Source organism: Carex rostrata, chromosome 11 (assembly GCF_964058835.1).
Source record: "Carex rostrata chromosome 11, lpCarRost1.2, whole genome shotgun sequence".
Classification (NCBI taxonomy): domain Eukaryota; kingdom Viridiplantae; phylum Streptophyta; class Magnoliopsida; order Poales; family Cyperaceae; genus Carex; species Carex rostrata.
Genome location: NC_135928.1, coordinates 3,620,385 through 3,633,141, shown reverse-complemented (window position 1 = coordinate 3,633,141; position 12,757 = coordinate 3,620,385). Strand labels below are relative to the sequence as shown.

The 12,757-nt window shown below is 32.1% G+C and overlaps 1 protein-coding gene across 1 annotated transcript; it reads left to right on the top strand.

Moving 5' to 3' along the window:
* The first annotated feature begins 9,306 nt into the window (after positions 1–9,306).
* LOC144561471 (uncharacterized) lies at positions 9,307–12,552 on the top strand. Its single transcript, XM_078310435.1, has 2 exons — positions 9,307–10,394; positions 11,797–12,552. The coding sequence occupies exons 1-2, from the start codon at positions 9,448–9,450 to the stop codon at positions 12,341–12,343; spliced, it is 1,494 nt and encodes a 497-aa protein (XP_078166561.1). The 5' UTR covers positions 9,307–9,447; the 3' UTR covers positions 12,344–12,552.
* Positions 12,553–12,757: the final 205 nt, after the last annotated feature.

The window sequence follows — 12,757 nt, the reverse complement described above, 5'->3', positions numbered from 1 at the left end:
ATGCGGTCCGAATATGCGGCCATGCGGAAAAAAAAATGCATATGCGGATTAAAAATGCGGCCATGCGGTCCGAATATGCGGCCATGCAGTCCTCCCATGCGGATCAGCAGCCACCGTTGGATCAGCAATTTTCAAAGTGGCTTAATAAATAGTAAAAAAATTCAGAAAAATGTAAAATTTGGTCTCCAAGAACATATTAATATGGAGAACAAGATGAACGGTTCGGATCGACGTTTTGGATTTTAAAATTTTAAATTTGGACCGTATGCATACGAATGCACATTAGTCACACACACACACTCTCTCTCTCTCTCTATATATATATATACGTGACTTTTTATTTTAAAATCCGCATATATAAATCCGCATGAAAATCCGCATATGCATCCGCATACCGCATATGCGGTATGCAGTGGCCTTCCGCATGCATGAACAAAACCGCATTTTAAAACACTGTATATATATATCCGAGATATTTATGATTCCATTGAGACTATTCATTTTTTTGTAGTACTGCAGCGAATACTGATTTGATAACTGATTCCTCTAAAGACCTTAAGGGCATGTTCGGCAATTGTAATTTTTATGGGAATAGGAATTTTTGAAAATGGGATTGAAAATTTCAATTTGTGAATACCAAAGTCATTTAACATATGGAAAATTTTAGAATATAGGTATTCGACAAATGCATAGAAATTTTGTTAGGATTGATATTTTTTTCTTTTCTTTTTACAATTCATTTTTCTTGTAGAGATATAATGCTAAAAGTTACTGAACTTATACGTTAATACTAATCACTGATTCAGATTAGTACAATTATACATATATCATATTCCACAAAAAGTTACTGAACTTATATGGCAAAATTATATTAGTTGTCGAAATAGAAACTTAAAAACTAATCTTGTTTTTTGTACAAATTAAATTTCTTGTATTTTAAAATTATGTTCTTTTTAATAATGTTTAGTTTTGTATTTTAACAATTATTATATTATTAAAATTCTATTTAAACTTATTTTTAGACACGTGTTTCAATTTTTACATTAATTCTTATTTTGATGAATTATTATTACTTGATTAATTTTATATTTACATGATTCATGCCCGTAGGCATATTTGAACACCTACAAACTTTTTTGTCTTGTTTATACCACTCAGTTTGATATTAATTATTAAAAAACTATTAGGAATTTAATTGAAAACAAAACAAAATTAACTGATGGTGCATTACATAATTATTGGAAAACAAAACACTCATATTTGATATTAAATTTTGTTTTGTTTCACGATTATGATTTCAGTCATTGTAATTATAAATTTATAATTGGAGCATTACAATTGTTAATTTTTAAAGCCTTTTTGTCCTACATATTTGGTCTTTGGAGCATTAGAAGCAAGAATATTTTGAGTTGTCAGGTTTGAATAGCCTCGAAAGTAATTGAAGCTTCACATTTAGAAACTTGATATTTGATAGAGAAAAAAAAACGGAGTTGTAAGGGCCTGTTCGGTAACAACATTTTTCTTGAGAATTCTTAGAAAAAATGATTATATAGGTAACATTATCAATGTAGTGTTCGGAAACATGGTTAAAATATCTATTTTCAAAATCTCAAGGGCTTGTTTCCTATTCGTTATGTTGTTGTTTGAGGGAAAATAAAAACCACCTCCAACTTCTGTTTTTTTTCTCAAAAGCTGGAGTTCACAAAGTTCTTTACTTTTACTTCTCTAATATTTAGTTTAATATTTTACTTGCAATAATTGTTATAACTATGTGATATGTGATATGTGATATCTATATGTGATGTATATATTTTACTAAACAAGCATAATTAAACAAACACAATATAAACAAGCACAAGAGTAAAATTAATTAAAAAAAAACATAATAATAATATAAGAAATTAATTAAACTAGCAACACTTAATTTTAATAAATTAAGCTAATTTTAATAGATATAACTAGCAACATAATGTCCAATTATACTGATCATAATTAGTGACTAATTTCAATACATTTTTAATAAAGTTTAATTTTAGTATTACATCTTCTATAAAATAAAATAAAAATAAAAACAACATCCTACCAAATTTCCTATGCATTTGCCGAATACCTATATTCAAGAATTTCCCATGGATTAAATGACTTGGTATTCACAAATTGAAATTCCCATTTCTATTTGTAAAAATACCCATTTTCATAAAAATTTTTGTTGCTGAACAGGCCCTAACTCAATGTTATTTTTCCTGCAAAAACTGAAGCTGGTTGGGTAATAAAACTTTCTAGGGAATTGAAACGAGGAATAAAACCATGCTACGAACGAATGCAGGGCAAAAGAACTCAGGCTCTGTTCGGCCTCCAATTAGGAATGGGTATGGGCACAGGAATTGAACTGAAAAGTACTGTTTCCGTGGGAAAAAAATTTTCAGTTGACGGGAACAGTAACGCGGCCGAACAGAGCCTCATAGAGCCATTTTTCCTATTAAAACTCATGAGAATTGAAGTTACCGAACAAGCCATAAGAGGTTTATTTCACCAGAATTGATTTATCTTTCATTAAAATCAACTATAAATATCAATATGACACGCTCAATCTACAGCTTGTTTTCACTTTGTAGAAAAATGATGAGAAAAGCATTTCTTTTTTAAGTATGTGTGTTATACTATCACTAAAAAGAATGGTTTGAAATTTTATTGATATATTATTTATCTTTGCCAAGGAAAAAGTTGGAATTAAAGAAGACAAAATTTATTAAGGGTTCGAAAGAATAACATTTTGATTTATTTTTCTTTTTATTTTGTAAAAAAAGGTACCGTGTAATTTAAGAAGAAGAAAAAATTAAAGCAAAAATGTGAAAAGCACAACTGTATGAAACTTGAACCAAATTCCCAAATGCTACTTGTTTGTACGGACTACGGAATAGAAAGAGAAAGAAAAGGAAAAAGGGAAAAGTTAAGTTTGTTTGGGAAAAGCATGTCAAGGATTTAAAAAGATATCTCAAACCCAATATTTTATCCTGAGAAATGATTCTGACAGCCAAAAGTGGGAATTACTGAGGTATACATCGACGTGTATAAGTATAATAATTGATTTTTTTATAAAATACCCTTTTTAATTGAATCATCAAATAAAATATCATTCTTCTAAGATCTTTTTATCTTGTGTACCCCACTTTCTGTCCCTTCTCCTTTCCTCACTGAATCATGTTTACATGTTTACAGTTAGATTAATTTAAGCATCAATTTGTACATCATTTAGTGAGTAGAATTAGGGTGTTCTTAAGCTCATATCGGATTGGCTTCAAATAATTTAAATTATTAAAATAGAACTACTTCACAAGTGATGTGTTTACATATCAAATTTATAAAATTTGAAACTAATTATTTAGTGTAAAGTCAAGCGGTAAAAAAAAAGATGGTTTATAATTTAATTTTAATGTGTTTATTTTTCATCATATTTTGATCACTTCACTTTATATTAAATTAATTTAAAATTTTAAAAAATTGATATGTAAATGCATTACTTGTGAAATAGATCGGTTTTAACAAAAAGTATGATAGTGTGTGAATCGGTTTATAATTTACATTTTAATTGTGAAACTTGCGTGACATGAAATGATTGTCATATAATTTTCAAATAAAAGGTACACAAAATTATTAACTTTCACAAAAATATTACTTGCATTATTTTTTTTTTATTGAGAGGTGGTAGATGGGATAGTTTCCAATCATAGATATCAACTATTAGTAAAAAAAAGCACAGCTAAAATTTATAACGCATTGTTTTTGTTTTTTGTTCTGCACGTTCAATAAAAGCACATTTTATATGCCTAACTTGAAAATGCCTCAATCAAAATAGAGGAGGGTTCAAATGCCTCCATTTTTTGTGCCTCTACCATGCCTCAATTTTGTAAAACTTTAATAATTCAAAATTTAAAACTTAAAAATCAAAATAAAACCGTCGGATATGATCTACATCATTTTATCTATGCACATGTAAAAAATTATGACATTTCAATTTTATTTTGATTGTCATCAAGAGCTTGTAAAAAATGCACTAATTTGGATGATTTCTAGACGTTGATTTTTGAACTTATTGATTCACATAAAAACAAAATTAAAATGTGATAATTTTTTATGAGCACATAAATAAAATGATGTAGATCATATCCAACGGTTATATTTTGACTTTTAAGTTTTAAATCTTGAGTTATTAAAGTTTTAAAAAATGGAGGCATGATGGAGGCACAAAAAATGGAGGCATTTGAACCCTCCTCATCAAAATATTCAAACAATAGAAGAACCCTATTAAAAACATAATAGAGGTCTAAATTCAAATAAGAAAACACTGACAAACTACATAATTTTAGAATCTCAATAGAAACACTCATCATCAGGGGCGGATCTACTATAGCACAAGGGGCAGCCGCCCCCCTGGATTTCGAGTTTTAATGGTGATTTATTGGTACCGATCGAAGTTACCCCTCCCTGGAAATTTTTTTGTCTCTCTCTAGATGTTTGATTTGTAATTCGGGTCAAAATTTAGTGTTAAAATAAAAATAAATTTCTTGAATTATGATTGATAATATTAATTATAAGTTATAGGATCATGAATTATAAGTTAGGATATTGAAAAATATAAGTCAAAACATTATTTTTTTATCGAGTACACAATTAGTTAATCTTGCTTCGTCTCATTGAGCGGATGACTCAGTTTAAGAGTTCGTCTCTCGTCGTCTCGCTCATTTGTCTCGATTTTTTGGATTCGGCTGAGGGTATTGTGAATTCATCTCACTCTACTACTACTATATATATATGAATAAGGTATGCACTTTTATGGTTGACCCCGATGACGAGAATGGAAAGAGTTGTCTCCTTTCTCTTCTCTTCCTTCTTCTTTTCCTTCTTCTATCTTCTCTATGAGGGGTGACTGTCCTGGTCCGGTTGATTTAGTTCCCGGTCCGGTTTGATTCAGTGCCTTCTCAGCTCAGTGGTGACTGTCCCGGTTCGGTTTGATTCAGTGCCCTCTTCTTCCTCCTCTTTGAGTGGTGCTCTTTGAGTGGTGACTGTCCCGGTCGATTTGATTCAGTGCCTCTCGGTTGTGCATTCCTCTGGACAGGGTCGATTTTGGAAAGAAGAAGACGTTTCGTCCAAGGAAGGATGCGATGCGGCATGGTCCGCCAATCATGCAACTCAAAAAAATTACTGCTGTGTCTATATTCCCAGAGAAGAAAATCGAAAGGCCCACCTACTTGCTAATTGGGCGCGAATAGACTAATTCACATTCTCTGGCTTCACATATTTGTTATTTCAAAACATAGCAAATTAGATGATTTTACAAGTAGCTCAATGTATAGGTTTTATTTAAACAAAGAAAATCTATGTAATAGCTATCTTGTAAATCGTTAGATCAATGCAATTGCCTACGGGCTTTCAACCAAAAAAAAAAAAGAAAATGTCTCAGTTTTTCAAAACTCTGGCAACAGTGCGTGTGTGTTTTTTTTTAAATATATTATATATAGAGTAGATATTTTAAAAAAAAAACTAGAAACCATAAAAAATGGCGTAAGTTTGTATAAACTCTTGTACGTATTTTTCCCATAAATCACAAAATATCATCAACAGTCTCCTGTAATCAGACACAAATTCAGAATTTTGATCAGGTGTAGGTATAAAATATTGATAATAGTGTAATTTTTTTTCTTCTGACAAATCAGAGCAGAGTACTTGATAGAATCTAAAAAAAGACACGGCACGATATGGTTCCGTCACGGCACGTGTGCCAGTTACGTGTCGTGACCATCTTTCAAAAATTTGACACGACAAGGCACATCACACAAAAGATTTGGTCACGACACATGGTCACATGTAATTAGGACCGTTAGATCTTGATCGAATAGTGAATCTTAAATAAACTAACCTAAATTATGAAAAAATAGTTAAACGTGATTGGTCATGTTTGGACACATCACGTGTGGTCACAGCGTGATTAATTTGTTGTGACCGTTCACATGCTATGACTATCATTTCAAATTTGATCACGACACGACATGTGATCCAAGTTACGACGTGACTAATCATGACACAATACATATTTATATCCTTAGTAGCAGACTTTTTTTTTCTCCTAACAAATCAACGATTCTTCTAAGTGGAGTAGCGAATCATACTACATCTTTTTTCTTTTTCTTTTTTTTTTACGCGAATCAGTTTAGGTTGACTTTCTTTTCTGTGTAATTTTCTTCTACTGAACCGTGAGTTAAATCCAGTGGTAGGCACAAGTATAAAATACTATTAAGTCTAAAAAAAAATCAAATCCAAAAATAGACATTTGCCTACCTCTGACCCTTCTTGGATCTGCCCATGATTGTAATAGGATGTACTATATTTTCTATTACTTTATGTAATTCCAACTTGACAGTCGCTGTCAAGATTTAAAAAAAAAAAAATCATATAGTTGAACCGATATCAACATCAATTTAATCTGAGTCCACAATTGAAACTTGAATTACAAAAATTACTTGTACCCTTGCAAACTATTAGCATCCTGTTAATAAAAAATCCTAGTACTGAGGTATGTGTATGCGTTATTACGCATGAGAGATGTTATGGCTAGCTAACTGGGAGTACATACACGCTGAAAAAAAAAAAATTGTGCAAGATATCTAATTGATTTGTGAATTATACCAGAATTTCAAACGAAAATATATAACACTAGAAAATATACTGCGTAAATTTAGAATTTTTTGTTATAAAAATTCATTAAAATAATGTAAACCGAGAGGAGTCAAAGGCAGGGGGGAAGGGAAAGGAAAGTTGAGCTCATAAGAATATTTTGTTAATAATTATGATGAAAAATATTTTGTTTATTGATTAGAAAAAGAGGGATATATATATCATAAAAGTTTCCGTAAAAAATAGATGAATTACTTGAAAATTTCAATTGTATAGGTGGTCTGGTGGACCTCTCAAGTATTTCAAATTTTAAGTTTGATCCTGATTGTCTGATTAGAATCTGGACTAATCCGGTCCGAAGCGGAAGGCGTGTCCCTTTAATATTTGTGCCAAAGCAGATCGGACGGTCTGGATCTAAACTCAAAATTGAGTTACTTTAGGTGATATAAATCATGTCAAAGAAATGAGATCATTGATTTGGTTATTTTAGAATTTCTTAAAAGAATCAAATTAATGATTTGATTATTTATATGATATCAAAATATCATTGCCATCTATCTATTTTCTATATTATTTTTTTAATTATTTTTTATAAATAAAAAATTGTGGCGTAAATTCCAACCAACATCATGCCATGTCCAAAAAGAGGATGGCAACCCTAGCTGCCATCATGTCACTCACATGTTTCTTTCTCAAAAATATAATTTTCTATTTTCAAATCATGATGCCAAGTTGTGTGTACTTCTTGTTTACTAGTGTTTTATAATTAAGCTCCCTTCAGAATCAAGGGACAAAGACATTTGATTAGAAGAAATCCATCTTTTTGAAACATAACAACACATCCAGGTTGCTTGATTATTACAATGGTTATAACGAAGGATCCGAATCTGCTGAAATTCGAGGTCAGTACTGTTCACTCTGAAATCCCTGCAATTCGAATCCAGCCGTCAAACTGTTCCGAAAGACGTGCAAGAAAAACCAGCTGTTTTGAGATGCGTACTAAAAAAAAAATTGATGGCTGGATTTCGGATTGCAGGAATTTCAGGGTGAACAGTACCCGATCTCGGAATTTCAGCTGATTTATTTCCTATAACGAAGGGTAGCGTATATTGGGCCGCGGTATGAATTCAAATTTTTGATTTAAAAATTATAATGATCGATCCAATCCGTTCAATATAGTCTCTATATGATGAATATGTACTTGTAAACTAAATTCTACATTTTCATTTTTGGAAGTAAGACATGGGTCTAATTCCTAACTGCAAACATTTATTTTAGATGAAAGGGTTCAAATGTGTCTATATTTTGTACATGTGTCTACTTATTAATTTTTAATAATAAAATTTTAAATTTGTTTATATCAAAATAAAATCATTAGATGGTGTAATCTACATGTTAATACAAGACTATCAATTTTATTTTATTTTCTATATGAGTCAATAATTAAATTAGAATGTTTAATGTTCAGAAATTAAAATATCATAATCTCTTACATGTGCATAAATAAAATAGTATAGATCATATTTAATAATTTTATTTTGACATTTAAGTTTAATTTTTTTTAAATAAAAAAATTTAAAATATTTCAACCCTAATACGCTTATCGGGATAAGAAGTTATATGTCAACTATCGTTTTATGTTTAGACTACATTTAACACCTTAATTAGATCAATAATGTTGGGAAATACAGTATATGTTTGCTATAGAGAGCACATTAGACCATATGAACATGCATATATATAGAATATGATTACTTGCGAATTTGCCAATCATCGATCATTTAGCAACAGTTTAAATTATAAATTTATAATTGAACTTTTGAATATGCTTGTGTGACATTAATATGATGATGATGTTTCTATACGGTAACGGAGGCAAATTTACTCGAAACTAATATATATTTCACAAATTTATTTGAACTTAAATCTCATAGATTGGATTTTTTTTTTTAAATCAAATAAAACATGACTCTTATTTTTTTCTAAAAATAAAATCGAAATTCTAACTACTAGAGACTAGACTACAAGTGCACATATGATAATTTATAAAGAGTATTGATATGTATAAAAACTAAAAAAAAATGAAAATTCAATTAAATTTCAATATATGTACATATGATTAACTAATTTAAAATGAAGATAGCTATGCATAGATCTACCGTTACGTACATACGTATTATATTTAAACAATGACAGAATGAGGCACTTGTCGGTCCTCTCCGCTAAAAAAAATTTCAAAAACATATTTCTAACTTTATGCTCTTCTAAAAAAAATACTATATAAAAATACTTAAAAATTCAAAAAAAAAATATAATGCCTCATTTAAAATTTTCTTTCAGATTATACTTCTAGTTCCATGTTATTCTCATAAAAATTATAATATTATACTTAATATTCAAAATAATTATAAAATTGTCTCCTAATTTTTTTACCACTCTATAAATTTTAGCTCCGCCCCTGTTTTCGTATACAGCAAAAATATAAATACAAATTTTTGTATATGATTGATTAATATGGAAATTTGGAAGGTTGATATGACAAATATGCAAGAGAACCCTGTTTTTCTTCTTATTACCCAATAGACAGTATATAAGTTTTCCATTGTCTTTGAGTCTTGACCGAAACTTGAAGACATTCCCAAACCCTCATACCAGTGCACACAAACCCACCCACCCACACACTCTCACACACACAAAAGAAGCTGGAGAGAGCGCCAGAACTAGAAAATTATATATAATCAAGGATTTAATCTTCCAGTGATCAATATCTAAGAAATGGACGAGTCCTGGCGCAGGAGGCAGCCCGCAATCCAGCCTCACCAGGTTGCTGACTACCTTGCGCCACACGACTTTCGCGACGTGTTTGGTGGGCCACCACGCTCTGTCCTTCTTCGCCACTTCTCCCCTTCTGCTCAGCATGCTAATAGCGGGTTCCGGATCATGACACGAGAGGACAATTCACCTTACAACACAGTTACTACTTGTAAACCGGAATTTGTATCAACAATCCGCTGTGGTCGTAACGGGTTTCGTGTCACTAAAAGAGAGGTTGAAACAGCTAACAAGACAGATTTTTATAAGCTTGACCTTGCAAGTGCAACGTCATCCCGTTATGGTGATAACGACGGATTTCAAGTCAAGAAGAAAGAGGAAAACCTGCCTTATGGCAAGGTCTCGCACAACTTGGATCCCGTGTCAGCAACCTGTTCACCGCATGGCAGATCCGAGGTCATGAAAAGAGAGTGTTCTTCCATACCAGTTGTTCACAAGCGGGACGACCTATCTACAGTCCGTGATGATCATAATGATTTTCGGGTCATGGAAAGAGAACATGATTCATTGTACAACACCAAGTCAAATTTATATGCTCCAACAACAAATTATGCGTGTAACGGGTTTCGGGTCATGAAAAGTGAGGTTGATGATATGTTCTCTGAAGACGGTGTTGTTTATAGGCCGATATCCGGTCAACATTCAATGACTTGGAGTGGTAATAATAAATTTCAGGCACTGATCAGTGAGGAGGGGTTCTATGACGACATATTTGGGTCGGTTAGTGTGGATAGCAATGCGGGTTTGAGGAGGTCAAGGTCGAGATCCATTTCCAAGTCCGAATCCGAGTCAACAGCTGTCAGCTGCTGCGAGGATGGATTCTTGGCCGCAAATGCTGGATATGGTGATGAAGGCGATCCAGCACTTGCTTCTTTTGCTTCTAAACTAAGGTTAGTTTTACTTAATCATCATATAATATTGCTATGTTCTACAAACTTAAATGACCAAACAGGAAAGGAAACATTACAATGATTACTTTTTATGCAAATTTTACTATTCAAATTTAGTCATTTGCTGTTTGTTATCTAGAGGTAGGCGAAGGGTTATGCATCTCATGTAATTTGATGGGGATTGGAGGGCTTATTTAGAAAAATGTTCTTGCCAAGTTGCATGACTGTACCTTTTTGGATGAAGGTTCTCCACTGAATCATGAGATGAGACAACCAACATATAAAACACAACTAAGGATATGTCAAGGATCCTCAAGATGACCTTTTTTTTATCAATGAAAATAAAAGTAACACAAGTGAGAGTGTGAAACCATTCTAGCTTTAAAAAGGTAAGGTTCAAGCTTTTGAAACAGTACATATGTTTCTGTTTGTGGGAAGTATTAAAATTTTATTAAGTTATCATGTGATTTAGTTCAAGTTTTTCATTTAAAAAGGATAACAAAAAGTTTTTTTTCCCACTTAAAACAAAAGGTTATTAGTCAATAAATCAATGGAATGAAAACATCATTTCCTAATTAATGTCCCCTCCACTCAATTCCCTCCTCTCACATCCTTTTCACCTCTTGTGAAGCACGCCAGTTACATGTCTAAAATACTGTATTGTTTTGTATTTATTTCAGAACATAACAACAAATTGGAAGAAGAAATTTTGATAGGAGAACGATGATAATGATGATGATAATAATAATTATTACTACTACTAGTGCTGCTGCTGTTGTTGTTATGAAAGCCCCAACAGTATTTCCAATTAATGTTTTATATATTTTGATGGATGGATTACCAAGTTTTTTTAGATTAAAATGGGCTTCAGCGTTCCAACTTCAAATATTTAAAAAAAATTCTCCAGTCAGATTTCAAAAGCGGGTTATTATGATGAATAAGCTCTTTTGGTAGTGCTACTTGAGCATATGAGAAATTGCTTTTATTGAACTTCATAAAATTGGTTTTTAGTAATTAGTACTCCATGATAAAAGCCGGAAATAACATACTTTAAAACATGCAATAACATGGTAGGGTAAGGGATTCTAAAAAGTTCCCCATATTATTTTCTAAACAGATAGTCCCAACTACCAACATACAAAAGCGACTTTACACTTGTATAATAAAAGGAAACCAATAATAAAATTGGCTTGGTACATGCATAGTGTTTCATAATTAATTACATCAAGTCCTTGGTGTGTGGAACTGTGGATGTGTGAAAATATTCTTATCAAGTTATTTGTACGTTTGTACAAATTTGTCTATTTTCTTACTATTTCTTATAAATATATTGATGTACATGTTTAGATCCATGCACTATCACTGTGATTAATTACTAATATGCTGTTATCTCATAAAACAGACCAATCACAATTCCATCAAAGCGCTATGACTCCTCACCTCCTTCAACCATCTCGGAAGGAGACAGTCACAACGCTCTCCGATATGCGGGCCCGGCATGCCCCTCTTCCATGTCACACATTCCAGGGAGAGTTGCTACCAATTTTAATCATCCTAATACCACAAATAAAAGCCGGTGCACTGCCAGTAGCTTCTGCTGCTTCACACCACCTGAGACTCTCAGCCTGGACCCGAGCTTTCGAATGAGCTTCAAGAAACCGGCTTCTCCAGAGGACAACTCGCCTCCATCGGTTATTTCATTGCCGGTGCCTTACAAGGTCAAAAAGGTCGAGAAGAAGGTTGTGTTAGAGATAACTGACAATGTGAAAACGGAAGAACAAAACTTCGGATTGGAGGTAAGCGCGGCTCTGGATGAAGCCATTGCATGGGCTAAAGAAAGGTTCATGAAGCCAGATGACACGATTGAGGGTAAGAGTGAGGATTTTGTTAATTTCAAGGACTGGAATGCAACAAAAGAAAAATACTCTGCTGATTGCAAAGAGAGGTAGGAGCTGCAACTGAACTTTTGCTTGCTGTGTGTATAAGAGTTGGATGGTAAAACAATTTTGTGTGCTTGTTTTGCTGTACTCTTTCTTTTCTTAGCTTGTTCTTTGTGAAAGCTGTGTAAAAAAAAAAGGTGCGAATTGTCCTGTGTCGTGTAACATATAACTAGTACAAAATTTTCACCATGATAATCTAAAACCAGAAGATGAAGCTTTCTTCCTAATTATCATAAATGAGAGGCAGAACTAGAAAATTTAGATGAGAGAAACATAAAATATATAAAATAAATAAATAAATAATGTGGTAAGTAAAATCTGAACCGTCTTCGCATCCATAATTAATGTAGAATTCTAATCACTAGACTACAAGCACATATATGACATTTTATGAAGATGACAAAAGTATATAAAAACTTAAAA

Coding starts and splice junctions, on each gene's coding strand:
- LOC144561471 (XM_078310435.1), top strand. CDS start 9,448: ATGGACGAGTCCTGGCGCAGGAGGCAGCCCGCAATCCAGCCTCACCAG. Junction 10,395..11,796: donor TCTTTTGCTTCTAAACTAAG/GTTAGTTTTACT, acceptor CTCATAAAACAG/ACCAATCACAATTCCATCAA.